Raw genomic sequence first — 24,730 nt, forward strand, 5'->3', positions numbered from 1 at the left:
GGGTTTTTCTGCGTGTAATGTTGGCCGCCCGAAATACCCATGTTGCCAACCTTCGAAAACCGGAAAACATTTCCTTTTCTGTCAAGGTGTTGGAAAAGTAGCAGCCATGGTAAGAAATTTTGAAAAATTCCAATCATCCCTTGTTATTATTCTGTATATTTAATAATTTACGTTCGTTTATGCGTGGATATTGATTTGGTGACGTTATTTTTCAGTCTGCTCACAAAACATTCATCATTAAGCGGAAGCTCGCAAAGAAGCTGAAACAAAACAGGCCAATTCCACAATGGGTCCGTATGAGGACAGGAAACACAATTAGGTGAGAAATAAGTATCCTTTTATGTCGTCTGACGAAATTGGGGACACTTTGGTACAGTTCTTTTTGTTTGAGAGAAAGTGAGGTTATGTCAGTTTCGACATGTTTTGTTTTCATTGCAACTACGATTCAACCACTTTTTCATTTCTGTTTGTCTCGTCAATTTGGTTAATTTGTGCTTTTTCTTTCAGATACAACGCTAAGCGACGTCACTGGCGTAGAACCAAGCTGAAGTTGTAAATTGACTCCTGAACTTATTAATAAATAATTTCTTTAATTGGTTGTTTCCCCCAAGCCCCAGAATCACAAACCTTCATCCTTAGAACAGTTTATTATTAACTACAGAGAATTAAGGTAGAATTTAGACGTCATATCCAACGATATGACGTTTTCCAATACATTCACCAACATAAAACCAGCACAGGACTTCGACAGTAACAAGTGTGTTCAACCAGGCCTCCCTGACTGGAACTTCCCTCCAACGTCCAGTTCTGGCCCCATTGATTAACCGGGCGATTCCACTACGGATCTCTGGCAAATCAGCCAAAGTTGGAGGTGTCAGTTCAACTTTGGCGTATTTGACGAACGTCTGCAATCTGGGTTTAGCTTCCGCTGCGAGTTCTAAAAAAGGTAAGGTTATGTTACGTAACAGTCCAAAAGTTGGATTTGAAGATTTGTAAACTAACTTGCAGCCAACACGGGGGCTTGAGCTATCAACTTGGACATGTTGGCCGAGGTGTGGATGTGGGGATCTCTGTTAAATCACAAAAACTATTTTTCTGAGAACTTAAATTGACAGCTGACACAAAGATGGTGGAAATCTCAGCTAAATCGATCTGTCAAGTTTCAAACCAAAAGTTTATCCCTCTGGTGAGAGAACGCGTGAACTAACAACTTTGGCGTTATTCCGCTAGGTGGCTTTGATCTTAAAACTTTTTCCGATGTTTACAAGTTTGAGGTTCGGTTTCAAATCGGTTTTTATTAGTCTTGTTGGGACTTTTGTGCCGTAAAAATGTTCAATTTACCGTCTGGTTATGTGCAGCAAGTGGATGTTACCATTTTTCCAAGTCTTCAAAATACGACCAAGGCGATTTGATGTAACCTAATTCTAATGCGAAAAACGAAAGGTTCTTGCATAACTTTGTTAAGAGAAGCATAAATACGAAGTTCTGCAACTTATAAACTTTGCGTCATGTTTTTTAATGAAGCAAATCTGTTTTTAGGGACTGACGGAAGTGATTTCTAAAAGTTGTAGATGAGGAGGCCTCCGTAACCTGCACAAAGTCGAGTCAGTGTCCCTAAGTGTTATAGTCTGAAGAAATACAAGATGTAAAGGGTGAGTTTCTAGAAATAATTTTAAGTTTTGTTAGGAAATTTTGCAATTTGAATTTCCACTAGATTTGAAGTAGACAAACATGCTTACTTCTGATTGGTTGAACGATTTTGCAAACTTACCATCAACCTAAGAAAACAAAATTTACTATACTACTGAAGAATCACGGTGTATTATTGGTTGCCTGCACGCTGCATGTTTAAACGTCAATTTCTTCTAATTAAACGACTTGTTTTCAGAGTATGATCATTCAAGACAATGCTGATTCGATTAGAAACCAACAAAACTCTTCACTGTCGACTTTCTTTTTCTTCTGGGAATGCTAGGAAAGAAATTACGCAAGCTAAGAACTTCATTTGAAATTGGTGTTGGTGGAATGGATTTGCAACAAATTTCTGGATCCTTGCTGAAATTTTTATACTCGGGTAAGCTGAAAATTGTCTGAATCACAGCTTTAACATGCTTTGTGGTATTTTAGGAACAGATTTAGAACTTGCAATGTTGAAGTTGTCGAGAAAGAAAATACTACAAACGCCGAGGAGGATATCTGCTGTCTTTTGAGCTATTTTGTGAAGTTAAGAAAACATCAGGAAATTTAAGTTTGTGGTGATCATTGATTTCTTGGAAACCTCTCAGTTGCAGTTTGGCTACACTGAACGTGAATAATGAGCAACTGCAGAGAATGAAGAATCTCTTCCAGGTGAGGTAACAAACGTGTTCTGCATGAAACTTTTTTACACTTTTTGTAGGAAGGACAGAGAAGGACGGGGACGCAGAAACGTGACATGCACAAAGTCGAGTCAGTGTCCCTAAGTGCTAAAGTCTGAAGGATATGTGTGGTGACAATTCTTCCTATTTTAACAAAGTGAGTTTCAAGAATCATTTTAGGTTATGTTGCAAGAATCTGCACTTTGAATGCCCTTCCTTTGTGTTCAGTTTCCACTAGACTTGAAGTGGGTAAAACTAGCTTAATTTTGATTGGTTGAACGATTAGTGCGAACTGGCAGTAACCTAAGAAAACGAAAGTTACTATACTGCGATGAAATTTTCGAAGTGTATTATTGGTTGCCTACGTACTTCAATGTTCAAGAGTAATAATTCTCACTAATTAAAACTTATTTTTAAAGCACAACAAATGATCAACAACGATGCTGCTTGCACAAGAATTCTTCAATGTCCACTTTCTCATGTTTCTGGGAATACTACGAAAGAAATTACGCCAGTTAAAAACTTCACTTGAAGCTGTTTGGAGTTGTAGAATGGATTTATAAGTTTCTGGATCTTCGTTGAAATTTTTAAACGCAGGTAAACTGAAAATTGTTTGAATTTCAGCTTCAAATTGTTTTGTGGTGTTTCAGGTCTCAGCTTCAGTAATAGAGATTACTATTAAGAGACTCAGTCTATTGATGATGATGGTCTTCTCTTGACTACTCCTTGCAGCATCTTAATGGTACACCCATTGGCTAAGATGTCCAAAAAGCGCTTGTCGTCGTTCAACATTGGGGGAGTCTGCAAGTTGTTGCATACAATTGAGGAAATCACTCATTCGCCGCTCCCAGAGTACAGTGAAGTGATCCAGGAGCATAACATCACGAAAAAGGTGCTGCTTCACTGCATCATGGATGAAAAAGGTAAAATTCAAACATGTTTTAAGTCGAAGTCGAAGTGTTCCTTTTTCCAGTGGTTGAAGATGTCGTTCAGTGACTGGGAAATGTTCAGAGTGTTGCTGATTGCATTGCGAGAGCACGAAGTTTGCAACGTTTTCAAACCTGATGAGTCTACGAGCAGAAAACGAGTGTTTCTCCAGAGAAGGCCCAAAGGAACTCAACCAACGGAAACAGCATCATCGAGATGCAGTTGTCAAGAAAGAAAATACTACAAAGGCTCTGAAGGTCATCTGGTGTCTTGTGAGATATTTTGTGAAGTCAAGGAAACATCAGGGAACGGAAGTTTATGGAGAATTTTCATTGGTCTCTTGAAAACGCGAGATTTTGAAATCTTACAATGCTGTATGGTTTGCTGCTTGTTCAGGAGGTATGCAAGGTTTGTTTTCTTTTCTCTCCATTCATGGTCTCACCTTAATCTTTCAGTTGCAGCTGAACAAGACTTTGTTCTACTCTTGGTGAAGAAACAGGCGCAAACAATTGAAAGCTTCGCCTAACGTGAAGAACCAGCAACTGAACAAAATGAGAAAGTCAGTCCTAACTGTACATAAAGCTTAAGAAAGGCAACAGCATTGAAGAGTTTTTTCAGGTGAGGTAACAAACACGTTCTTAAACTTAACTATTTCATACTTCTGGTAGGAACTAGAATGAAGAAGAGAAGGACAGGAAAGAGTGTAGAGTGACAAGGATGTGAACGCAAGACTGACTCTGAAGTGGACTTGAGCAATCGCCTCGATGAAGCACAGCTGTCAGATAAGAAGATTGATGCAAATCTAGGGTCTCCTTTAATTAGAAAGAAGTCAATTTTAGGTTTTTTTTACTATGGTATTCGATTTATAGTTTTTGTAGCCATTCGATTGTTTTTGTGATCATTGTAGGAATTTTTATTGAGACTTAGGCTTTTTCTGGCATTCAATTGTTTTTTTTATGATTTTGGAAATTGCAAAATTTTCGACAATAGAAACTTTGCCTCTCAAAATTTGACCTAATTTTTTTTGTGGGCCGTTTTTAGTTCAACCATTCTCTCACCAGAGGGCTAAAATTGTGGTTTGAAACTTGGCTAACCAATTTAGCACGGATTCTTACCACAATTTTTTGAGTAAGCGCCGCCTGGTGGAATAATGCCGAACTATTTAGTTCAACCATTCTCTCACCAGAGGGCTAAATTTTTGGTTTGAAACTTGGCTAACCAATTTAGCACGGATTTTTACCACAATTTTCTTGAGTAAGCGCCACCTGGTGGAATAATGCCAAACTATTTAGTTCAACCATTCTCTCACCAGAGGGCAAAATTTTTGGTTTGAAACTTGGCTAACCAATTTAGCACGGATTTTTACCACAATTTTCTTGAGTAAGCGCCACCTGGTGGAATAATGCCAAACTATTTAGTTCAACCATTCTCTCACCAGAGGGCTAAATTTTTGGTTTGAAACTTGGCTAACCAATTTAGCACGGATTTTTACCACAATTTTCTTGAGTAAGCGCCACCTGGTGGAATAATGCCGAACTATTTAGTTCAACCATTCTCTCACCAGAGGGCTAAAATTTTGGTTTGAAACTTAGCTATCCAATTTAGCACGGATTTTTACCACAATTTGTCGAGTAAGCGCCATCTGGCGGAATAATGCCGAACTATTTACCAACTTGGATAAATTTTTGCATGAAAACGACTACTAACCGAAAAAAGGAAAGAAAACAAGTTTAAACTTTATGTATGTAAGCAAATGAGCAAATTCTAAATCGTACAAAAACATAGCAAATTACATTATTTTGACTAACAACATAATGTGAGCAAAAACTTCAAACTCCTACACTTTGCCATGTCCTCCTCTTCTTAATCCCTCCATCTTCTTCTTCCTGCAAGAAGTGTAAAAAAGTTTCATCAGGAACATGTTACCTTACCTGAATGTGCAGCTGAGACTGTCACTCTGTAGTTAATTGCTCCTTCTTTGACCAAGAGGAAGGACAACAAAGTTGTGTTCAGCTGCAACTAAGAGATTAAGGTGAGACCATAAAAAGAAAACAAACAAACCTTCCGTCCGTCCTGAAAAAGCACGATGCATTCAGCATTCTAAATCTCGCGTTTTCAAGAAACCAATGAAAATTCTCTATAAACTTCCTTCCGTTCCCTGATGTTTTCTTGACTTCACAAAACAGCTTACAAGACAGAAGGTGTCCTCCAAAGCCGTATCCGTTGGGTCTTCTCTAAAAGGACACTCCTCGTTTTCTGTTTGTAGACTCATCAGGTTGAAAAACGTTGCAAACTTCGTGCTCCCGCAATGAAATCAGCAACACTTTGAACATCTCCCAATCACTGAACGACATCTTCAACAACCGGAAAAAGAACATTTGATTTCGACTTAAAACATGTTTGAATTTTACCTTTTTCATCAACGTTGCAGGAAAGCAGCACCTTTTTCGTGATGTTATGTTCCTGTATCACTTCACTGAACTTTGGGAGCGCTGAATGAGTGGTTTCTTCAATTCTGTGCAATAAGTTACAGACTCCTTCAACGTTGAGCGACGACAACCGCCTTTTCGACATCTTAGGCTATGGGTGGTACCATCAAGATGCTGCAAGGTGTGTGTAGTCAATAGACTCAGTCTCTAAACTCTGGTAATGAAGTTGGAACCTGAAATACCACAAAACATTTTAAAGCAGTGATTCAAACAATTTTCAGCTTACCTGCGTTTAAAAATTTCAATGAAGACCCATAAATTTGTTGCAAATCAACTCCAACTACAAATAGCTTCAAATAAAGTTCTTAACTTGCGCAATTTCTTTCATAGCACTCCCGGAAAATTAAGAAAGTGAACAGTGAAGAATTCTTGTGCAAGCAGCATCATTGTTATCATTTGTTGAATTCTGAAAATAGATTTTAATTAGTAAAAACTGTGACGCTTGAACATGCATCATGTAGGCAACCAATAATACATGTAAATATTTTCGTGGTAGTATAGTAACTTTTGTTTTCTTAGGTTGATACCAGTTTGCACTAATCGTTCAACCAATCAAAAATAAGCAAGTTTTGACTACTTCAAGTCTAGTGGAAATTGAACACAAAGGAGGGAAATTCAAATTTTAGTAACATAACCTAAAATGATTTTTGAAACTCACTCTGTTAAAATAGGAAGAATTGGGACCTCGCATTTCCTTCAGACTTTAGCGCTTAAGAACACTGACTGTGCATGTCACGTTTCTGAGTCCACATCCCAATCATCCCAAATTCTGCACTATTCCATGTTCTTCTCTCCTTCCTCCACTGAACAAGAAGTGTAAAAAAGTTTCATTAGGAACATTTTGTTAACTTATCCGAGAAACATTTTTCATTGTAAATGCAGCCTTTCTTGATTTTTATGTAGAAGCAGCTGTACTTCTCTCACTGTCTGTAGTTGTTGGTTGGTTGTACATATCAGGCAAAGCTTTGATTTGTTTGCGCCTGCTTCTGACAAAAATACAAAATACAAAAATACAAAAATACAACAAAGTCTTGTTCAGCTGCAAGAGAAAAAAAATAAAAATGAGATCATCAATGGAGTGAAAAGAAAACCAACCTTTCATCCTTCCTAATTAAGTAGGAAAAAAAATTTTCATCCTCTACTTTTTGATGTTTTCATAACTTCACAAAATAGCTCAAAAGCTAGCAGACTTCCTCCATAGCCTTTGCTGCATGTATTTTCTTTCTTGACAACTTCAACACTCCTAAAATACCACAAAGCATTTTAAAGCTGTGATTCCAACAATTTTCTGCTTACCTGCATTTAAGAATTTCAATGAGGACTCATAAATTTGTGCAAACCCAGATTCTGTTGTACCATTCCCAAAAAATAGAAAAGTTGACAGTAAAGAATTTTGTTGGTTTCTTCATGCAAAAGCAACTGGAACTTTCTCATTCTGTGCAGTTGTTGCTTCTTAACGTCAGGTGAAGCTGTCAATTGACTGCACCTGCTCCAGACCCAAAGTACAACAAATTCTTCTTCAGCTGCAACAGACAAATGAAGAGAAGACCATGATTGGCGAAAAAAGAAAACAAACAAACCTTCCATCCTTCATAAACAAGCAGTATAGCAGTCAGCATTGTAGATTTCGCGTTTTCAAGAAACCAATGAAAATTCTTCACAAACTTCCCTTTCCTGATGTTTTCTTGACTTCACAAAACAGCTCACAAGACACCAGATGTCCTCCAGAGACGTTTCTGTTAGTTAAGTTTCTTTAAGTCTTCTCTGAAAGAACACTCCTCGTTTTCTGCTCATCAGGTTTGAAAACGTTGCAAACTTCGTGCTCCCCCAATGAAATCAGCAACAGATTGAACATATCCCAATCTCTGAACGACATCTTCAACAACTGGAAAAACAACACTTGACTTTGACTTTAAACATGTTTGAATTTTACCTTTTTCATCCACGTTGCAGTGAAGCAGCACCTTTTTCGTGATGTTAAGCTCCTGTATCACTTCACTGTACCACAGCATAGGAATACAATATCTCTCTATGGTGTGAAGAATTGGCGCTGGAAGCGCTGAATAAGTGGTTTCTTCAATTGTGTGCAATAAGTTGCAGACTTCTTCAACGTTGAGCGACGACAACCGTCGTTAGGACATTAGACCACGGGTGGTCCCATCAAGATGCTGTGTGTAGTCATGAGAAGACCATCATCCATACACTCAGTCTCTTAATAATAATTCAGAATCCACAAACTTGTTGCAAATCGATTTCACCACCAACTTCAAACAGATTCAAATAAAGTTCTTAACTTGCGTAACTTGATTCGTAGCATTCCCAGATACATGAAAAAAGTAGACAGTCAAGAATTCTGTTGGTTTCTTGGGCAAGCAGCAGTGTTGTTCCTTATTTGTTGTACTCTGAAAACAAGTTTTAATTAGTAATGTGAATTCTAACGCCTGAACATGCAGCACGTAGGCAACCAATAATACATCTTAATAATTTCGTGGTAGTATAGTAACTTTTGTTTTCTTGGGTTGATGGCAAGACGCACTATTCATTCAACCAATCAAAAATAAGCATGTCTTGTCACGTCAAGTCTAGTGGAAATTGTAATTGCAAATTAACTTAAAATTGAAACTCACTCTGTTAAAATAATGGAATTGGCATCTCGCTTTGTCGCCTTTTCTTCAGACTTTAGCACTCTGGGGATTAAACTCGACTTTGTGCAGGTTACGTTGGCTTCTTTGTACTTCGTCAACTTTTTGAATCACTTCCGTTCTTGTCCCTAAAGTAGAAGATTAGTTAGATTAAAAAAACCTGACGCAACGTTTATAAGTATCAGAGTTTCTTATTATGGTTTTTCTTAACAATTAAGCAACAACTTTCCACGTAAAAACCATTTTCGCATTAAAATAAGGTTAGATCAAATCACCTCGGTCGTAATTTGAAAACTTGGATAAACATGAAAAACGGTAACTTCCACTTACACATAACACCAGGCTCTAAACTCAGACACTTTTTAAAGACATGAAAGCCCCAACAAGACTAATAATCGATTTGAAACCGCAACTCGATTTGTAAACATTGCGAGAAGTTTTTGCTTTAAAGCCACCTAGCGGAATAACGCCGAAGTTGACAGTTCACCCGTCCTCTCACCAGATAGCGAAACTTTTGGTTGGAAGTTTAGGCCACTAGATCAAAATTTCTATTTATTTTATTTATAAAAACCGTTTTTTTTTAAACCACCAACACCGCAATCTTCCCCTGCATTTTTTTTCAAATTTTTGTATGGCACTTATTCTTATGTAAAAAATCGCGAGAAAAACGATGGCGCAAACCGCAACTCGGTATCTGAAATAGTTTCCAAGATATCAAGCACGAATTGTTTTGAACCTTCAAAAATTTGGCCTTCTGGCAAAAACCCAAAAATTCAAACGGCCATAACTCAGTTACTTGTTGACGAAAATTCAAAAGTTCTCATGTTTTTAGATTCAACGTGACATTCTGCGTAAAATGAGACCAAAATTTGTAGAGTTTGCTTAATAAATAAACAAGGCATTGGCCAAAAACTGTTTTGAAAACGTCATTTTGGGGTGATTTTCAGTCAATGTTTTCAAAATGAAAACGACGTTTAATAGCTTTGAATTATACGTGAGTCGAAAAAGAAGCTCAAAATATATCTACTGGCCAAATTTGAGATCTATGGGACAAATAGTTTACGAGTTATGGCCAAAAATAAAAAAAATAAAAAAATTTTGGGATTTTAAGAAAGTTTTCTTACGTAAAATGAGCCGAGGAAAGCGATGGCGCAAAGGGTTGCTCAATATTTCTAATAGTTTTCGAGATGTTTAACTTTCAAAATTAGAAAAATAAAAATCAAACATCCAAAACTTTGATCGGCCAAACCTCAGTTTTTTGTCAAATTTAAATTTTGAGCACAGATTTGGAATCTGTGCAAAATTTCGCGTAAAAAGAGCTAAAATAACGCGAGTTTATTCCAAAAATAAACGAGATGTCGACAGAAATAGATTTTCATTCTTACTTTTTGCATATGTAGCCTCAGCACACTTCGAAACACATCATCCTCTTCCTCCTGCACTCATTTTCAGAAATAATTGTACATTTGGTTTAATTAAAGTACTAATTACACTTCACACAGACTTTACTAACTAGACGCTAATAAATCACAACAAATTTGGATTCCAAGAAACTACGCATGATATTTTAAATTACTTTTTGAAATCAAGACTGCTCTTCATATAAGTTACCTAGCGCCACCTTGATCAGAATACGCGAGCACACGACCTGCTGTATATCTACGACCTGTGCAACATCTCATTTCCCCGCATCAAGAATGTTTCCGAGAAAACGCATTTTTTTGCCGAGGAGGGCGCCACTGCTCGGGCGCTTTTGACATTGTTGACAAATTGAATTTTGGGGTTAGTAAGATTTTTGACTTTTGAAAGCTACAAAAAACACAAACGTAGAACAAAGTAACGATCGTAAACAAAGCACACAACGAAAACTTGAAAAAGCAACAAACAACGTGTAATAATTTCAATATTCAAACTTAAAATTTGAAATGTCAAAAACAATGTTGGTAATAAACCCAATATGGTAAAATGTTCCCAAAAGTGCCCGAGCAGCAGCGCTTTCCAAAGCATATGCGGAGAAACAGTGGAACTACACGAATGCACAGGTCGTAGATATACAGCAGGTCGTGCGCGAGCAGTAATTTATGTTACGACCAGATTGTTGTAGATGGCGGTAAAGTCGCCGACAAATTTGACAGCTTGACAGTTGTGTAATCAATTGTCATTAAGTTTTTTCTTCATTCCAGAACAAGCATTTCGGTAAGATTGTCATCATTTTTTACAACAACCTGTTGCAAGAAACCCCATGTTCCATAATATATTAAATTTAGAACCCCCATCAAACCTAACCTCACTTTTTGTGCCGGTTTCGAGACCTTGGCCCCTTCCCCACCACTAATTCCTTCTTGCCCTTGAGCCCGCAATGATAATCACTCCCATTATCAGTTCTGCTTAGTCACTTGCCTCTTCTAGAACAAAATGCCGACCAAAGCTGTGTGCGTCCTCAACGGTGAAGTTAAAGGAACCATTTTCTTCACCCAAGAAAACGGCAACTCGCCTGTCTCAGTAACGGGCGAAGTCACCGGTCTGAAAAAAGGCTCTCACGGTTTCCACATCCACGAATTCGGTGACAACACCAATGGGTGCATCTCCGCCGGCGCTCATTTCAACCCGCATGGAAAGGATCATGGGGGCCCAACTCACGACGTGCGTCATGTTGGAGATCTGGGGAATGTAGAAGCTGGAGGTGATGGAGTTGCCAAAGTGAATATCACAGACAAGCATATTTCTTTGCAAGGAGAACATAGCATCATTGGACGCACTTTGGTTGTTCATGCTGATCCTGACGATTTGGGACAAGGGGGACATGAATTGAGCAAAACTACAGGAAATGCTGGCGCTCGTTTGGCTTGTGGGGTTGTTGGGATTACTAAAGCCTAAACAAGTTTTGATTTCACCTTTTTTTTATTACTATAAGTAAATTTGTTCTTTAGGATTTTTAGGTAGATGGTGAGAATTTTTAATTTTTTTTGTGGTTGAGTTTTTTAACATGTGAAGAGTCAACTGATAAACAAGATACCAGTGTTATGTAATAGGGTCCTTGATAATAAAATACTAATTATAGATACCTATATTTTTTATTGTTATCACGACGTAATAAATGCCAGCAAAAAAGTACATTTGCGTTTGATTTTTTATGGGCTATCATGGAAAATTTTGGTGCTTGCACCGCAAACTCTTCTTTTGTGTGAGTCAGCAAAATGCCACTTTATTGGACGATAGTCTTGTAGTTCCTTTAGTGGATTTGTCACGTCTTGAAACCAAATTTTGCGGACTAGGCAGACAAAATAATTTTTCTTCGGTTTTTGGATTATAAATGGAACGAAAAATTAGCTTATTATTGTTATATTTTAAATTTTATACATGTTATAAAAGTATAAAAATGCCTACATTTTGGGTATCTAAACTCTGGAATTATTAGCATGAACGTAGTGGAATAAAACGACGAGTAAAAAGAGGACTACTCCTAAAGCATTGGATAATACGGCTAAATGGACGTCTGTAACCATCCTGTAATAAAAAAAGTCAATATTAGGTATGAAAAGGTCATTTTAAACAAAGAACTGTGAGAAACTTTAAATAATTTACAAGAAATTTAAATAATTACGAATAAAAAAAAAACAGAAAACTTTATTATCGACTATCGTCTGTTGCTAGATATCGCCACAGTTTTCAACGTCCTTGTGTAAATACAGCTCAAAATTTTGACTTTTCTCACTTAAAACCGTGAGAATTGTACAATTCCTCGTGTTTCCAAACTTTTACCGCATTTTAAATGCTTGCAAAGCTACTACAGTCTGCCGGTAAGCCCCATTTTCCAATTCATTTTCAGCGTTCAAAAAACTGCACTAAACCCCACAAAAATCTCATTAGACTCACTTTTCAGTCCCTGAAAACAAGACAAGTAATAAAAACTGGTGCCCCACAAAATTACACGATTTTGTGACAGTTGCACGGTGACAGGTGTCAATTGACCGGCTTCCCACTTTTAGCGCTAGATGGCGCTTCTGAATTTTTAGAAAATCATTTAAATTTTTGAGCGCAACTTTTTTATTATCCTGGAAATAAAACTCCGAGTCTAGTTTATAATTTATTAGACATATAGTTCTGAATCAGGATACAATGAGAACAAACGCCGCATTCTCTCGCTTGAACTCAGAGCGAATTCTTCCCTAAAATCGTCTAAAACTTAACTCACATAAAATTTATAAATCGTAATAACATCTTAGATAAAGATTTGAAGGTTGCGAAACCACAACGAAAATAAAAACACCATTACATACAGGAACAAAAATTCGTAACGAGTTTTTAGTACCAATTCCACCTTATTATCACGTACACAAGAATGAATGCAAGTGTAAACTCTAAATTGTAAGGACTAGAATCTGACATTTACATTAAAACTACAGTATAATATAAATAAATTTGGTCCTTAGGCAAAAAACTCGCTTTTACTCGACATCTCGTATTCGAGTTCCTCATTCTTGTACATATCAATCATTTTCTGAATATCATGTGACAACATTTCCAACTGTTTATCATGTTTTATTCTCAACTTATCCTTTTCTTTCAACTGCTTGTTGGACGCCGCCTTTCGTTCCTCCAAGAACCGTTTCGTGTTGTTCTGTTGCTTCTCTTTCAACCGGCGTTCTTTGTCCCGTTTGGTCTTGAGGTTTTTATCATTGGTGACCTGAAATTCAACGTGAAATTATTGCACAGTTAGTCGGGCTACCACCTCTTTGGCTGTTTCAACGGAAATCTTCGCTTGTTGGCTGTTGATCTCCTTCATTTCTCTGTCATGTTTTGCTTCGAGTTGCTTCATCTGACTCGCTTGTAAAATTTGCATGTGACGTTTTAAAGCATCGCGTTGTTCATCCAACTGGTTGCGTAAAAACTCCCATTCTTGTTTTCGGTGGCGCTCCATGAGGGAACTCCATTCCAAAGTCTGCTCGGTCACCAGTTTGCGCACTGATGGGTCGTTCACAAGGTCGCTTTTACTGAAAGAAATGATAGAAATCTACATTTACAAACATCCAAACAGAAACTTACTTTTTGCCCTTGATCAACTTATCCACAGCCGCGCATTGCGCCTTTTGTATTCCTAGTTTCTCCTTCGATTGCTTCTTTTTCAACGTATCGTACTCCTTTTGTTGTTTCTTCGTTGTTTTCTGGAACGCCTTGTCTTGCTTGATCGATTCGATGGTGATGGGTTCGAAAACCAACTGTTCTTCCTTTTTCTCCAGGCGTTCCTTCTCCTTTTTGTCGAGTCCTTTGTCGGTGACTTCGATGCCCATCGACGACATTTGTTCGTTTTGTTTCTGTTGAGCACCTCGGAATCCCCGGGGATCACTCAGCGCGTCCATGAAGTCCTCAAATCCATCAGGAACGTAGATCTTCAACTCGATATTGCAGAACAACATTGGAAGCGACATGGGGAAGTTTGCTTCAGTTCTTAGAGAAATATGCCGGTAGCCAGCTTGCAACCCATCGAGGGGTAGAATCCTCTGACCCAGAAGTCTGTTGTTTTCGTCGTACACTCCAAATCTCAAGACGGCCAAGTCAGGAAGGACCACTTTTCTGAAGAGGAAAGGTTCCTCGTTATAGACCGGATTTAGGCCATTTGAAGGGACCATTCTCGTACGGAATTCTCTTCTTATGGTGTCCGTTGGCAGCCCATACATGTCCACTTCCACGTAGGTACCAACTTTCTTGTCCGACAAAAACTGGCCAGCAATCACTTGGACTGAGCACTGAGCAGCGATCACTCCATCCACAGGACTCTCAGCGAAAGGATCAAACGTCCTGTCGTGTCTTCGCATGAAATCCGGCTTCAACAAGTACCCGCAGTTACCATTGTACTCGAATTTCCCTTGGTTTAGTTGCATGGGCAAATCGGACGTTTGGAAATTCAGAGACACCATCTGACAACCGGCGTTCCAGAAGACTTGCGGCATATAATTGGAAGAGTTTGCTCGGGCCCCGCTTGGGTAGATGCGGGACATTTGGCGTTTGTTGTAATTGACGAATTCGATTGATTGGCACTTGAGGAGACCCAGACCGACGGGTTCCGAGAAACTCGACATGTTGTGGTGGATCTTTCGCTCTGAAAATCGCCGATAGGTAAAGAAGTGACACGAGCGAACTTACTTTCGGAGTTTTCGAAGCTTTGGAATTTGATCGGCTGCGCGTAGTTGACCATCGAACTCAACCAAGGATGGACGTTGGTGGTGGAGCCCACGTATACCACGCTGGGGGCGCCAATGTCGCCTTCCCCCGGAGTAATATCAGGCGCCGGAGTCTAAAAACAACTACAATCCTCGATGCTTTTCTCTAGTTTACTTACTTCAGCCGAGATGTCTGGGGGAAGAGGCCTATCGGCTGACGCACTCGCATCTTCTTTTTCTTCGTCCTCGATGACAAATTGCCCCTTTCTGAACAACTCCAGCTCCTGTTTCTCCACTTCCGGTCGCAGTCTCTTGTTCTTAATCAAAATCTTCCTTTTTAGAGACGACGGTGGGGGTAAGGGGATTTCCGGCTCCAAAGGAAAATCCTCCAGTGGTTCCTTCAATAATAAATCCCCCAGAATTTCATCGCAGTACCTCGCCAGTTTGTACTGCTGCGTCTTGCAGCAGTGGTTTTCAAAAGACAAGATCACAGGGTAATCAGAAGTGACAAACGCTGTGTCTCTGATGGCGTAAATCACGTCTTTGAAAAGAATGTCGGTGCACATGGCCCTACCATGCGTGATTATCGGTTCTTCGTCTTCGCCTTTGCCGTCCCAACAATCCAATTCCACGCACCGACATCCTGCTAACAGGACCTGTCTGTACATCTCCACTGAAGATTTCCCTCCGAATTGTCGACCACTTAGATACGTATTATGACTAGAATTTATATAATAAGCGCAAAGGGGTTGGTCCATGTCCATGTAGATATCCAAGCGGTCCAAGAAAACCGGCGCGTTTTCGTCCGACATCAGATAACGAATCAATCCGTCTTTGGTCAGCCGATTCGCTGTTCTCGCCGCCTCATCTTGCTCGTAAGTCGCGATGATCTCAGAGGCCCTCTTGGCGTCGTAATGAGGATAAAGGATTTCGTTAAGACGAGGATCTCTTTGCTTCTCGTTCAAGAAGTTGATCATTTGGTCGAGATTCATATAATCAGCCTTCCCTTGCGTTCTGTAAAAGAATGTTAAAAGAGTCGGTGACACGGATGGTGGAGTTACATGGTCCTGAAGAGCTCCTCGATGTCGTTCCGCGGACAAATCTTATGATACAAAGCATAAAACTTATCAAACGTGAAGTCCTCAGGTTCGATCACGTCGTTCTTCCCTCCTGGGAGATTCAACTCCGACAGACACTGATAGACGAGCTTCTCGGTTTTTCCGGAGGCGAAAGTCCGCGCGACTACTTTCACCGGGACTTTTCCCCGGGCGTCCACCATAAATCCCAGTCGCATCCAACTAAAGATTGCGAAATTAGACGAGGATAAAAACGGGAGGAATAAAGGATAAAAGCTACAAGCGATGCGTGTGGCCCCCGACTATCTACCAAAAACCAACTCAAAGTAGAAAACTCACTGTTTCATCAGGGCAGTTCTCGGGCAAACATTAACAACTTTATTGTTGTGAGTAATACTTCTTAAACCTTGCTGCCAGAGCTGTTTGTTGCAGAAGCCATGCAAAAAATAAAAGATCAAAGATGTTGCGTAACGAAGAAAAAACATGCTGAGGCGGTTAATGGGAATTTTGAGACGTTCACATGCGGTTTTGTTAACAGGTAAAAAGGTGACCAACTTACTGCTTTTTCAAACATGTCATGGGACAGAAGTTATTGGCTTTCACGTTATGAGTAATCTTTCGCAAACCGTCCAACCACACCTTCAAATACGTTCAAGTATTATTAGAGGAGATGACAGAGAACCGACAGAAGAGGGACTTTTCTGGCGGTTCTGTTCGTAATCGCACCTGTGGCAGGGCTACGAGTACTATTGGGGCCTTTGGCTGAACATCATTAACCCTTTAACTGTTGTAAACTTATATGTACGTTTTGCCATTTTCCTTAGAAAATGCAAATGATAAGAATTTGAGATTTTGGGGGCAAAAGTTAGTAGATAAGACGAATCGAATAAATAGATTCACATTTAACACCTTCCGGATTGGCTACTGTTTTTTCGTCTTTACTCGATTATTTTTTGAGCTAGAAAATTAGAAAATTTTTGTTTCGAAATTTTGCTTCAGAATTGTTGCCTCCATAAGCCTTTTTTCTCTGGGTCACGAGTTCTGGACATACGTTTATAACAGTTAAAGGGTTAAGAGAAAACGTACACTTTAGCGGACTAGTCCCTCGTCTGATATTGCGCAAAAAGACATTATCGGACGTAACTAAAGTAAATTACTAACATGAATTCTATTTTTTCTCAACTGGGGATCTTCCTTTTTGACCAAGACCTTGATATAGCGGCAATAAAATGATTGATTATTGATCTGAAGCAACAGATAAATATAACTTTGTTTGAGCTAATTTTGTAGTTTGTGAATATGAATAATTCCGCTGCAGAACTTGTTGATTATTATCACAAACCGCATTGGCGTGGGTCTGAATATAAATGATGATATAAAACTTGTACTTGAACAAATAGCAAAAATCCAGTTTTCTCGTTTTGAACATAACTAATCCATTTTCCATTTTTAGCAGCGTCCAGTAATTACATGTGTAATCACTACAATAAAATTGCTATTTCCAACAACAAAAACACGAGCAATTAAAATCAATTAAGCACCATTCCAAGTGCATGAATTATCATGAAATTAGAGTCTACACACTTTTAGTGTGGTTTTAAATCCAATCATGGCCTAAACAACCTCTTTACCTTCGCAGTGTCGCTATCAGGACAGACAATATGCTGATAATTGATGTTGATATAATCCGTGCCGCTGCAAATAGTCAAAGACTTCTCCTCAAGATCAGCCCCATGTTTAGCAACTAACGACGCACACAACTTCGGATCTTTCGGGACCCCCCCGGCGCGGACGTCGCTGACTTGACACAACTCGATGACATCTCCTTCCTGTGGAAACACTTCTAAAAGGGGGCTCACACCTCATTTACAACAAACCCTGTTTTCGCTCTTCCAATAAATGAAGAATCCGTACTCGTCGACACGGAACAACACGTATTGCTCCAATTCCGTGTTGTCCTTTTCCTCGGTCCATCTGTCCATAATACAGCCATTCCGGAGGGGCTCTGGCACGGGGATGTGCCAGTCGAATTCGAATTTCTTCGTCATGGTAAACTGAGCAAAATGTCGGTTAAAGGACGTTCATTGCGGGTTTTACGCAATGTGTTTTGATCGGAAATTAAAAAAATAAAGCGGCGAGCACGAAAAACTCATCTTTCTGCAAATGACATGTTTATTTACTAGAAGCAAGACGTCATAGTTACGTCAGACGTCAATAGTGCGCGGCGCGAAGTTTGAATTTTGATGTGCTTCCTCCGTCTTTCAAAGAATTGCGGCTTCTAAGCCAATATAATTGAAAAAACGGTGTAAAAAGACAAGTTTAGTTGTCTCCACGTATAAACTTTCTGTAAATTAAATCAAACTTCAATAATAACGGTTTTTGACAAAAACGTGTTTTCTTGGTTGCCTACATTTTACAAATTTTGAATTAGAAAAAAAAAACAATTTAAATTTTTTGAACTAAATTGGGCAGAAACACAATTCAACTGTAATCGTTTCATTATTTTACCAGTTTTTCTTGTTACAAAGTTATCAAACACCCAACACTGATAACGAGCCCATTATATTCAATGCCAACCGCTGAAATGGTGTTTCATATCGTTAATTGATAATTATAATATCAAAACCGTCCAACATTCAATTCATGGTTGAATAATTACAAAAACGTGAGTTTATTGTCTAAATAACGATCAAAAACATAATAAAATTGTCTCTAAAGCGGTTACTGACTCCGATAGAGCAAAAAGTTCATTTCAGTTTCAACGAAATTAAAAAATTATTGAGTTTAGCCACGGGTTTGTTTTTAAGAATGTTTACGAAACACAATAATGGAGTTATTTAAAAGTTCCACTTACCAAACTCTTCACATTCCTCCAACAATTTCCGCACGACTGAGACTCGTGTCCGCCGCTTAGCACTCTTATGGTTGCAATAATTAAATTAAAACAATCAATACTTTAATGTTGTAATCCTTTTCAGGTGGTTTATTGGCACATTACGCAACAGTTACAATACAATCCGATCAAATGACACTTTTAATCGTCGCTGATTCTATGATTTTGATTTGTTAGATCCTAAAATGCTATAATATGGATATAATCCTATTAAATTTTCATCTATGTCTTGATAAGCTGTGGAAGAGCTTCCTCCGATTAAGGGAACTCGGTCTAATAAAGAGGGACATGGCGACGATGCTGCCAAAGGTTGTCCCATCCCTTCATAAGGGGGTACATCTGGGGAACGCGGCGACGACGCAGCCATAGGTCGTCCCATATCTTTATAACTCTTAGGATCCTCTTGAGCGGGACGTGGCGTCGACGCTGCTAAAGGTCGTCCCATGTCTTTATAACTCTTTGGATCCTCTTGAGCGGTACGTTTCGACGACGCACCCATAGGTCGTCCCATATCTTTATAACTCTTTGGAAACTCTTGAGGCAAAGATCGTCCCATGTCTCTATAACTCCTTGGATCCTCTTGAGGTTGACGTGGTGTCGACGCACCCATAGGTCGTCCCATTTCGTTATAACCCCTTGGAAACTCTTGAGCCAGAGGTTGTCCCATATCTCTATAACTCCTTGGATCCTCTTGAGCGCGACGTGGCGTTGACGCAGCCATAGGTCGTCCCATTTCGTTATAACCCCTTGGAAACTCTTGAGCCAGAGGTTGTCCCATGTCCCTATAACTCCTTGGATCCTCTTGAGCGCGACGTGGCGTTGACGCAGCCATAGGTCGTCCCATATCGTTATAACTCCTTGGAAAATCTTGAGGCAGAGGTTGCCCCATGTCTCTATAACTCCTTGGAAGCTCTTGAGAGGCAGGTTCTCCCATTCCTTCGTACGATGTCGGAACTTCCGTATTATTATACAGTCCCGAGACCTCCTGTTCTGCAGCGAAGTGAAGACGCTCAACAGCAATGGCCATCCAGTCAGCCACCGCAATGAGGAAACATCCGAATGGGTCTAAAATCACCACTCAATTGAGAGAGTAACAAAGAAAACGTACCATTGCTGCAGCGACAGGGTATTTCAACGTCCAGGAGCTCGCACAACTGTTGAAGAAGAACATCGGATAAGTTTCGGATGCGGATGGAAACTATTGGAGGGACGGGGTTGCGAGCAGCGTAGGAAATCCCACATTTTAAGAGCTTCCTCAGGAGTTTGTAAGCGCGATTTCTTTGCTTTTCGCGATATTTCTCTTGGACGTACTTCCGGAGCTTCTGTTTGAGTTTCTGGCGGATTGCTTCATCCTGTGATTTGCAACGGAGCTCCGCGAAGTACTTCGCAGTCTCTCTGAAAACCAGTCAAACATTTTCAAGTTTTAAGAAGAATTCTACATACTCGGGAGTCATGGCGTACATTTGACGCAATAAACGCCGCAAGTTGTTGACTTTTTCTTCAGAGAGGTGGTAACCGTGGTCGTTCCACAGCGCTAGTAACATTCTTCGGAGAGGTGTCGACAGTTCGTCTATTCTTTGATTGCACGTTTCTTTCTTGGGCTCTTTTTTGACCATCGTATAGGCAGCGCGAGCATAATCTTCGTACTCATTTTCGTCATCAACTTCGCCTTCCATAGTCCAGAAATACAGAAATTTTAAACACTTTTTTTAATTTTGATTAGAATAAAACGTCAAGTTACTCTCTAGATCTTTTATTAATTAAATTTTCACACACAACCAATTGGTAGTTGAGGACGTCGCAGTAACAGCCGTGCATGGTATGTGCCAGTAGCCATTCCTCTCCTGAGCAATCTGCGAAAACGGAAGAGGCTTCTAAAACCAACAGTGAGTAAAAAACTACGTTTTATAGAAAAAAGACCTTAAAGATTGGGACTCCTTTATCGACAACTCGCACCAAGAAATACTGCCGCTGCGCCAACCACCTCTCAAACAACAGCTTTAAGCGAGCTTCGCTCAGAAGAAACTTGTGCCCCCTCATCAAATCCCGCGTTACAATAATCGTATCCTTGCCGGAATGTAAAGCACAGTATAAGAAATACGGGTCATCCTGAGACAAATCCTGAGTGAGAAACGTCGTCGCATTTTGCGTTACATAATTCCAGTTTTTTTTGGGCCAGCGGCTCATGTGGTTCCGCCCAAGGACCAAGACCTTTTTGCCGGTGTTTACGAAATGGGCGACGACAGCAGCGAGCTGGAAAAAAGCAACGAAAAAACGCTCATTTACTTACTAGGCCGACAAAGTGGTAATTTGCAGACCGAGTAAAAAGTCTATCAGTCCACTAATTTTGTGAATTTGCGAAAACCCATGGATGTGAATCAGGCTTTCAGTTCTTATCAACGTCTCAAATTGAGTAATAATTAATCAAGATTTATTTATACTCCAATTCCAACTCCACAAAATTCAAATTTCAAAACTCCAGCGCTAGAGCTCGACTGAGACGGCTGTGGAACTGTCGGTAAGTTCGCAAGTGTTGTGATCACAGAATGTTGTAATTCAAACTGTCGGCTTTCTATTCCGTGTAAAAATAGTGTTTAGTGTTCCCACGGGAATTTTGGTGTTCTAAAACATTTATGGAAGTGTTCTCAGTGTTCTGCGCGTGTTTACCAGTCAAAACAGTGGAAATCAAGGCAAATTTCTCGACTTTTCCATCAAAATCGGGTTGGTCCATTATTACCAACAAAAGGGAGTTGGGTTCTAGCGCCAATCGCATTATTTTTAAATTTCATTAACAATTGTTTTTCGAAAATTCTTGCAAATCAGTTCAATTTATTACGTTTTTTAATGAGTGGACTTGTAGTAATGCGCTTTAGTATAGCACCATCATTGCAACATTTGCAACAGGAACGAATTACACGATAAAAATTAAAATTTTGGTGGAATTTGCAACCTAAACCAACTGGATAAAAATGACTTCAATTACCAAACCGGAAGTGACAACCGGGGAGTGGGTGACCCCCACAGAGTAAGCAATGTTCAGTCCATCCAGGATAACATCAAATTTCTGCAGATTCGACAAGAACTCGCGGAATCGGGAGAGTTCCTCAGGAGTGGATTTGTTGAAAACGTCTTTACCGATTATTACGTTTTTTATTACATTCGACTTGAGCTCGTTGAATTCAGAATCTGTTAATTCAAAGGATTTGAGCGAGGAGTTGCAGCTCTTGCAGATACCTCTAAAACAACAAATAATACTGTTGCGCACTAAAAAAAGGGACAAACCTTTGCCCGATAGTCTGAGGGCGAACGGTGAGCTTGAGACTCAAAAGGGATTCGGTAAAGTCGTTGACAATAGCGGAATCGATTCTTATGCTGTTTTTCTGCATGAAATTGAACATTTCTTTGATTCCTTCGGCTTTATCGGGCTTTTTTTCTAGTTGGTGGAAATATGAAGTGTAGACTTTTTCATGGATCGTTTTGTTGTTCTCTTTAAAATAATTATAGTGAAAGATTGATGGGAAAAAATGAAAGTACCTAAAGTTTCATCCAGAAGCTTCCACGCTACTTCTTCTTCATTGTTGGCAAATGCGGCCGCAGCCACAGCGCTATACGCACTCGACGTTGGTAAAGAACTAATTTTCATTTCTTCCAACAATTCGAGACACACCCTCCACTTCTTTGTTAAGGAAAGAGCCTGGACAACACCCTCCAAAGTCAAAGAATCTAGAACAGGATGCGATTTTCGCAGCTTCTCATACCTTAATTCTTTTTAGAATCTCGTTGATGACAACCAACTCACATTGCTATAATCCTCCTTTCCTCGTCTTTAGACAAACAATCCTCAATCCCTCGTAAATATAAGAGTTTAAAATACTTCCCCATTGTGGCTAAGTTCACTTGCATTCCCTCAGATTTCAAAAAATCCAAATAACTCAGAGCTAAATCATATTTTTTCTGGTTGGTACACACCCCTACAGTCATTGCGTCTATGTTTGCAGGGGTGAAAACCTTGTGAGCGCTTAAAATTTCCGTTCTTACGTTCTTCCAGTCTTCAGCTCTCTGAATATTTTTTTCTTGAATTACACTCCATAGCAGCTGATTTGCGGACAGTCGCTCCGGGGGCTTTACGGAGCTAAATCCTTTGGAGACACGGGAAAAAAACCGGGGTAACATTTTGGCGTGAAAAAGTTAGGTTAACATTTAAATTTGAGGTTAGAGAACTTGCTTGCGCGTTTCTTTTTTATTTTTTGCCTTAAAAACTGACTTTTTTTATTAATTTGGGCCTCAGGAACAAGAATCTGAGCTTAGATTTGAGATTCAGGGCTCTGTTTTCGTGTAATTAATGTTTTAATGCACATTGGGCTGAAGTTAGGCGCAGGCGTAGTCTTCAACGTATATTCCAGCTTGTCCACACGCATGTTTTTTGCGAATTTAACTTTAATTTTCTCGGAAAGTCTAATAAATATCAAGAATCTGAAACCGCAAATAGATTTAGGGTCGCTAAATGACGTTGTGTCTAAAATTTTATCCTAAACTGAAGACTTTTGGTTATGCAATCAACAATACACAGGTGCATGCATGTTGTGTGCTGTCAGAAACCCTGTTACGCTATTGGCTATTTCAAATTATTTGCTTTCCTTCATTGGTTGTGCTTTTTACCTTAAATTCCATGCCGAAGAGACACATGGGTACCGGTAGAACTACAAACCGCCAGTTCCAGTTACCGCAATTAAAATGGCTAGCGGTGTCCAATTCAACGTGACTTTGTACCAGGAGGCCCTCACAGGTAACATTGATTTGTGGAAAACAATCAACACCGTCGCCGACCGCCTCCAATTGTACAAAATTTTGAAGGCTCGCGAAGCCATTTCCGTCGAAGAATTGAAGGAACTGTTGAAAGACAACCCATTAAGACACTTGTTCGAGAGTGAAGACACTCCCGAAGTTCAAGCGGCTCGATTTTCTGATTATGTGGGTCACTGGACGTTGAGGTCTGCGTATTGTAAGGACTACCCCTCGTTCTTCATAGAAATTGAAGTTAGATGGTTTAGAATGAGATTTGATGCCATGCCTCGTGAAAAGCAAGCTGCGTTTTTGCAGACTTTTTCACTGGTTGAGGCCACAGAGGAAGAATTGTCGGATCTTGATAGAAGCGATGAGGAGGTTGGTGGTAAATGGTATAAAATACCTTGTTTTGAGTGTCTCACCATAATGAAGAATCGCTTATGTCCACTTTCTAAAGGGTTTATGTATGTGCCTGAAGATAAACTGGTCTATTGGTTGGAGGATAAACTAACAAGTTATTTAAGAGAGATCTTGGAACATTGCAAGAAGATGCTTCCGTCACTTTCTGATCAACTTAATACAGTAATTACAGGGTTTGATTTAGTCAAACCGACTGAATATGACTCGTATGGAAACTTACCATTGAGTCAAATGCAATACCAAGTTCAGTTTTTCCCTCTTTGCATGAAAGTGCAATATGAAAACCTCAAGAAAAACCACCACCTTCGCCACTTTTCACGTGTGCAATTTGGTCTATTCATGAAAACCCTAGGTCTATCTCTGGAGGATGCTCTAAAGATGTGGAAAGGCGAATTCACACAGAAAATGACAGAAGAACACTTCTTGAAAGAATACGAATATTTTTTCAAGCACCAGTATGGAACTGTCGGTGGCAAGATAAACTACAAAGCCCAAAATTGCAAGACCATTTTGGAAAACACTCCAGGACCCATTGACTGTCATGGATGTCCATTTAAGGAGTGGGATTCTGAGAGTTTGGTGACAAAACTGAGGAAAGCAGGTGTCACTGAAACTTCTCTTGCCAAAATTGTCTCTCTGAAGAGTTCTCAACACTTCCAATCGGCGTGTGCTGTGTGCTTCCACAGCATATATGGAGTGGAATTGGACGAGTACGTCAGTCATCCAGTGGTGTACTATCAATTGGCTTGCAGGGGCGGCTACTTGCCGGATATTGAAGATATATTTGAGTCGTCATCTTCAGATTAACATTTTTCTTATTTTGTTTGAATTTAATTGTTTTTCGTTGATAGAAATTTTATTTTGTTTTGTTTTTTCAATATATTTTCTGTTTTTTTGGAGAAAATAAAAGCAGAAAAAGACTCTTTCAATCATTTCGAACCTAACAAACAAGAATCCGAACTCGGATTTGAGTAATTAAA

The 24,730-nt window shown here is 39.5% G+C and overlaps 9 protein-coding genes and 1 long non-coding RNA gene across 18 annotated transcripts; 5 read left to right on the plus strand and 5 right to left on the minus strand.

Annotated features, from left to right (window-relative positions):
* Positions 1 to 593, plus strand: LOC148166207 (large ribosomal subunit protein eL39). The gene is made up of 3 exons (XM_088049304.1): positions 1 to 109; positions 216 to 319; positions 508 to 593. Exons 1-3 carry the CDS (start codon positions 107 to 109, stop codon positions 554 to 556), a joined length of 156 nt encoding a protein of 51 aa, XP_087905430.1. The 5' UTR covers positions 1 to 106; the 3' UTR covers positions 557 to 593.
* Positions 594 to 632: 39 nt separating this feature from the next.
* On the minus strand, positions 633 to 1,148 carry LOC148166208 (ATP synthase F(0) complex subunit g, mitochondrial-like). The gene is made up of 2 exons (XM_088049298.1): positions 1,003 to 1,148; positions 633 to 937 (listed from the first exon to the last, which is right to left on the minus strand). The coding sequence occupies exons 1-2, from the start codon at positions 1,040 to 1,042 to the stop codon at positions 678 to 680; spliced, it is 300 nt and encodes a 99-aa protein (XP_087905424.1). The 5' UTR covers positions 1,043 to 1,148; the 3' UTR covers positions 633 to 677.
* Positions 1,149 to 1,239: 91 nt separating this feature from the next.
* Positions 1,240 to 2,867, plus strand: LOC148166209 (uncharacterized). Of its 5 annotated transcripts, none has more exons than XR_015771040.1 (6): positions 1,240 to 1,652; positions 1,889 to 2,074; positions 2,128 to 2,349; positions 2,399 to 2,488; positions 2,538 to 2,602; positions 2,777 to 2,867. It is a non-coding gene; the product is annotated as an uncharacterized LOC148166209 (long non-coding RNA). The 5 variants fall into 5 exon arrangements; XR_015771042.1 differs by having other exon boundaries at positions 2,551 to 2,602; XR_015771043.1 differs by having other exon boundaries at positions 2,399 to 2,483; positions 2,527 to 2,602.
* A 321-nt stretch (positions 2,868 to 3,188) lies between these two features.
* Positions 3,189 to 4,209, plus strand: LOC148166210 (uncharacterized). Of its 2 annotated transcripts, none has more exons than XM_088049297.1 (4): positions 3,189 to 3,280; positions 3,331 to 3,683; positions 3,740 to 3,902; positions 3,953 to 4,209. In XM_088049297.1, the coding sequence occupies exons 1-3, from the start codon at positions 3,272 to 3,274 to the stop codon at positions 3,747 to 3,749; spliced, it is 372 nt and encodes a 123-aa protein (XP_087905423.1). In that variant the 5' UTR covers positions 3,189 to 3,271; the 3' UTR covers positions 3,750 to 3,902; positions 3,953 to 4,209. The 2 variants fall into 2 exon arrangements, with proteins under 2 accessions (XP_087905423.1, XP_087905422.1); XM_088049296.1 differs by having other exon boundaries at positions 3,331 to 3,692; positions 3,953 to 4,206.
* An 817-nt stretch (positions 4,210 to 5,026) lies between these two features.
* LOC148166211 (kinase D-interacting substrate of 220 kDa-like) lies at positions 5,027 to 7,444 on the minus strand. Of its 4 annotated transcripts, none has more exons than XM_088049303.1 (7): positions 6,869 to 7,012; positions 6,432 to 6,812; positions 6,000 to 6,179; positions 5,696 to 5,946; positions 5,346 to 5,638; positions 5,216 to 5,303; positions 5,027 to 5,170 (listed from the first exon to the last, which is right to left on the minus strand). In XM_088049303.1, exons 4-5 carry the CDS (start codon positions 5,856 to 5,858, stop codon positions 5,625 to 5,627), a joined length of 177 nt encoding a protein of 58 aa, XP_087905429.1. In that variant the 5' UTR covers positions 5,859 to 5,946; positions 6,000 to 6,179; positions 6,432 to 6,812; positions 6,869 to 7,012; the 3' UTR covers positions 5,027 to 5,170; positions 5,216 to 5,303; positions 5,346 to 5,624. The 4 variants fall into 4 exon arrangements, with proteins under 4 accessions (XP_087905429.1, XP_087905428.1, XP_087905426.1 ...); XM_088049302.1 differs by having other exon boundaries at positions 5,032 to 5,170; positions 5,216 to 5,297; XM_088049300.1 differs by lacking the exons at positions 5,027 to 5,170; positions 5,216 to 5,303; positions 5,346 to 5,638 and adding exons at positions 7,074 to 7,296; positions 7,354 to 7,444 and having other exon boundaries at positions 5,854 to 5,946; positions 6,869 to 7,016.
* Positions 7,445 to 10,499: 3,055 nt separating this feature from the next.
* Positions 10,500 to 11,529, plus strand: LOC148166212 (superoxide dismutase [Cu-Zn]-like). Its single transcript, XM_088048513.1, has 2 exons — positions 10,500 to 10,611; positions 10,825 to 11,529. The coding sequence occupies exon 2, from the start codon at positions 10,831 to 10,833 to the stop codon at positions 11,290 to 11,292; it is 462 nt and encodes a 153-aa protein (XP_087904639.1). The 5' UTR covers positions 10,500 to 10,611; positions 10,825 to 10,830; the 3' UTR covers positions 11,293 to 11,529.
* Positions 11,530 to 11,741: 212 nt separating this feature from the next.
* Positions 11,742 to 12,402, minus strand: LOC148166213 (dolichyl-diphosphooligosaccharide--protein glycosyltransferase subunit 4-like). The gene is made up of 2 exons (XM_088048514.1): positions 12,292 to 12,402; positions 11,742 to 11,922 (listed from the first exon to the last, which is right to left on the minus strand). The coding sequence occupies exon 2, from the start codon at positions 11,919 to 11,921 to the stop codon at positions 11,814 to 11,816; it is 108 nt and encodes a 35-aa protein (XP_087904640.1). The 5' UTR covers position 11,922; positions 12,292 to 12,402; the 3' UTR covers positions 11,742 to 11,813.
* Positions 12,403 to 12,489: 87 nt separating this feature from the next.
* On the minus strand, positions 12,490 to 18,566 carry LOC148166214 (1-phosphatidylinositol 4,5-bisphosphate phosphodiesterase-like). Its single transcript, XM_088048512.1, has 10 exons — positions 18,507 to 18,566; positions 17,530 to 17,706; positions 17,284 to 17,481; positions 16,212 to 16,291; positions 15,638 to 15,874; positions 14,756 to 15,590; positions 14,560 to 14,710; positions 13,462 to 14,515; positions 13,148 to 13,409; positions 12,490 to 13,102 (listed from the first exon to the last, which is right to left on the minus strand). The coding sequence occupies exons 2-10, from the start codon at positions 17,698 to 17,700 to the stop codon at positions 12,845 to 12,847; spliced, it is 3,246 nt and encodes a 1,081-aa protein (XP_087904638.1). The 5' UTR covers positions 17,701 to 17,706; positions 18,507 to 18,566; the 3' UTR covers positions 12,490 to 12,844.
* A 1,722-nt stretch (positions 18,567 to 20,288) lies between these two features.
* Positions 20,289 to 23,022, minus strand: LOC148166215 (mitochondrial ribonuclease P catalytic subunit-like). The gene is made up of 6 exons (XM_088049068.1): positions 22,345 to 23,022; positions 22,080 to 22,303; positions 21,828 to 22,032; positions 21,529 to 21,781; positions 20,466 to 20,798; positions 20,289 to 20,419 (listed from the first exon to the last, which is right to left on the minus strand). The coding sequence occupies exons 1-6, from the start codon at positions 22,716 to 22,718 to the stop codon at positions 20,306 to 20,308; spliced, it is 1,503 nt and encodes a 500-aa protein (XP_087905194.1). The 5' UTR covers positions 22,719 to 23,022; the 3' UTR covers positions 20,289 to 20,305.
* Positions 23,023 to 23,206: 184 nt separating this feature from the next.
* On the plus strand, positions 23,207 to 24,668 carry LOC148166216 (uncharacterized). The gene has a single exon (XM_088049069.1). It carries the CDS (start codon positions 23,280 to 23,282, stop codon positions 24,555 to 24,557), a length of 1,278 nt encoding a protein of 425 aa, XP_087905195.1. The 5' UTR covers positions 23,207 to 23,279; the 3' UTR covers positions 24,558 to 24,668.
* Positions 24,669 to 24,730: the final 62 nt, after the last annotated feature.

Source organism: Gnatocerus cornutus, unplaced genomic scaffold (genome assembly GCF_029298725.1).
Source record: "Gnatocerus cornutus isolate USDA-ARS CGAHR unplaced genomic scaffold, icGnaCorn1.1 ctg00000023.1, whole genome shotgun sequence".
Lineage (NCBI taxonomy): Eukaryota > Metazoa > Arthropoda > Insecta > Coleoptera > Tenebrionidae > Gnatocerus > Gnatocerus cornutus.

Bases quoted from the DNA above. Each gene is read 5' to 3' on its own strand.
- LOC148166207 (XM_088049304.1), top strand. The intron at 320-507 runs GTGAGAAATAAG...TTTTTCTTTCAG, and splicing joins AGGACAGGAAACACAATTAG to ATACAACGCTAAGCGACGTC.
- LOC148166208 (XM_088049298.1), bottom strand. From the start codon at position 1,042: ATGTCCAAGTTGATAGCTCAAGCCCCCGTGTTGGCTGCAA. The intron at 938-1,002 runs GTTAGTTTACAA...TACCTTTTTTAG, and splicing joins AGCCCCCGTGTTGGCTGCAA to AACTCGCAGCGGAAGCTAAA.
- LOC148166212 (XM_088048513.1), top strand. From the start codon at position 10,831: ATGCCGACCAAAGCTGTGTGCGTCCTCAACGGTGAAGTTAAAGGAACC.
- LOC148166213 (XM_088048514.1), bottom strand. From the start codon at position 11,921: ATGGTTACAGACGTCCATTTAGCCGTATTATCCAATGCTTTAGGAGTA.
- LOC148166214 (XM_088048512.1), bottom strand. From the start codon at position 17,700: ATGACGAAGAAATTCGAATTCGACTGGCACATCCCCGTGCCAGAGCCC. The intron at 15,875-16,211 runs GTAAGTTGGTCA...CGCAATCTTTAG, and splicing joins ATGACATGTTTGAAAAAGCA to TTGGATGCGACTGGGATTTA. The intron at 14,516-14,559 runs GTAAGTTCGCTC...GGCGATTTTCAG, and splicing joins AAGCTTCGAAAACTCCGAAA to AGCGAAAGATCCACCACAAC.
- LOC148166215 (XM_088049068.1), bottom strand. From the start codon at position 22,718: ATGTTACCCCGGTTTTTTTCCCGTGTCTCCAAAGGATTTAGCTCCGTA. The intron at 22,033-22,079 runs GTACTTTCATTT...ATTATTTTAAAG, and splicing joins GCTTCTGGATGAAACTTTAG to AGAACAACAAAACGATCCAT. The intron at 20,799-21,528 runs GTAATTGAAGTC...GCTTTTTTCCAG, and splicing joins CGGTTGTCACTTCCGGTTTG to CTCGCTGCTGTCGTCGCCCA.
- LOC148166216 (XM_088049069.1), top strand. From the start codon at position 23,280: ATGGCTAGCGGTGTCCAATTCAACGTGACTTTGTACCAGGAGGCCCTC.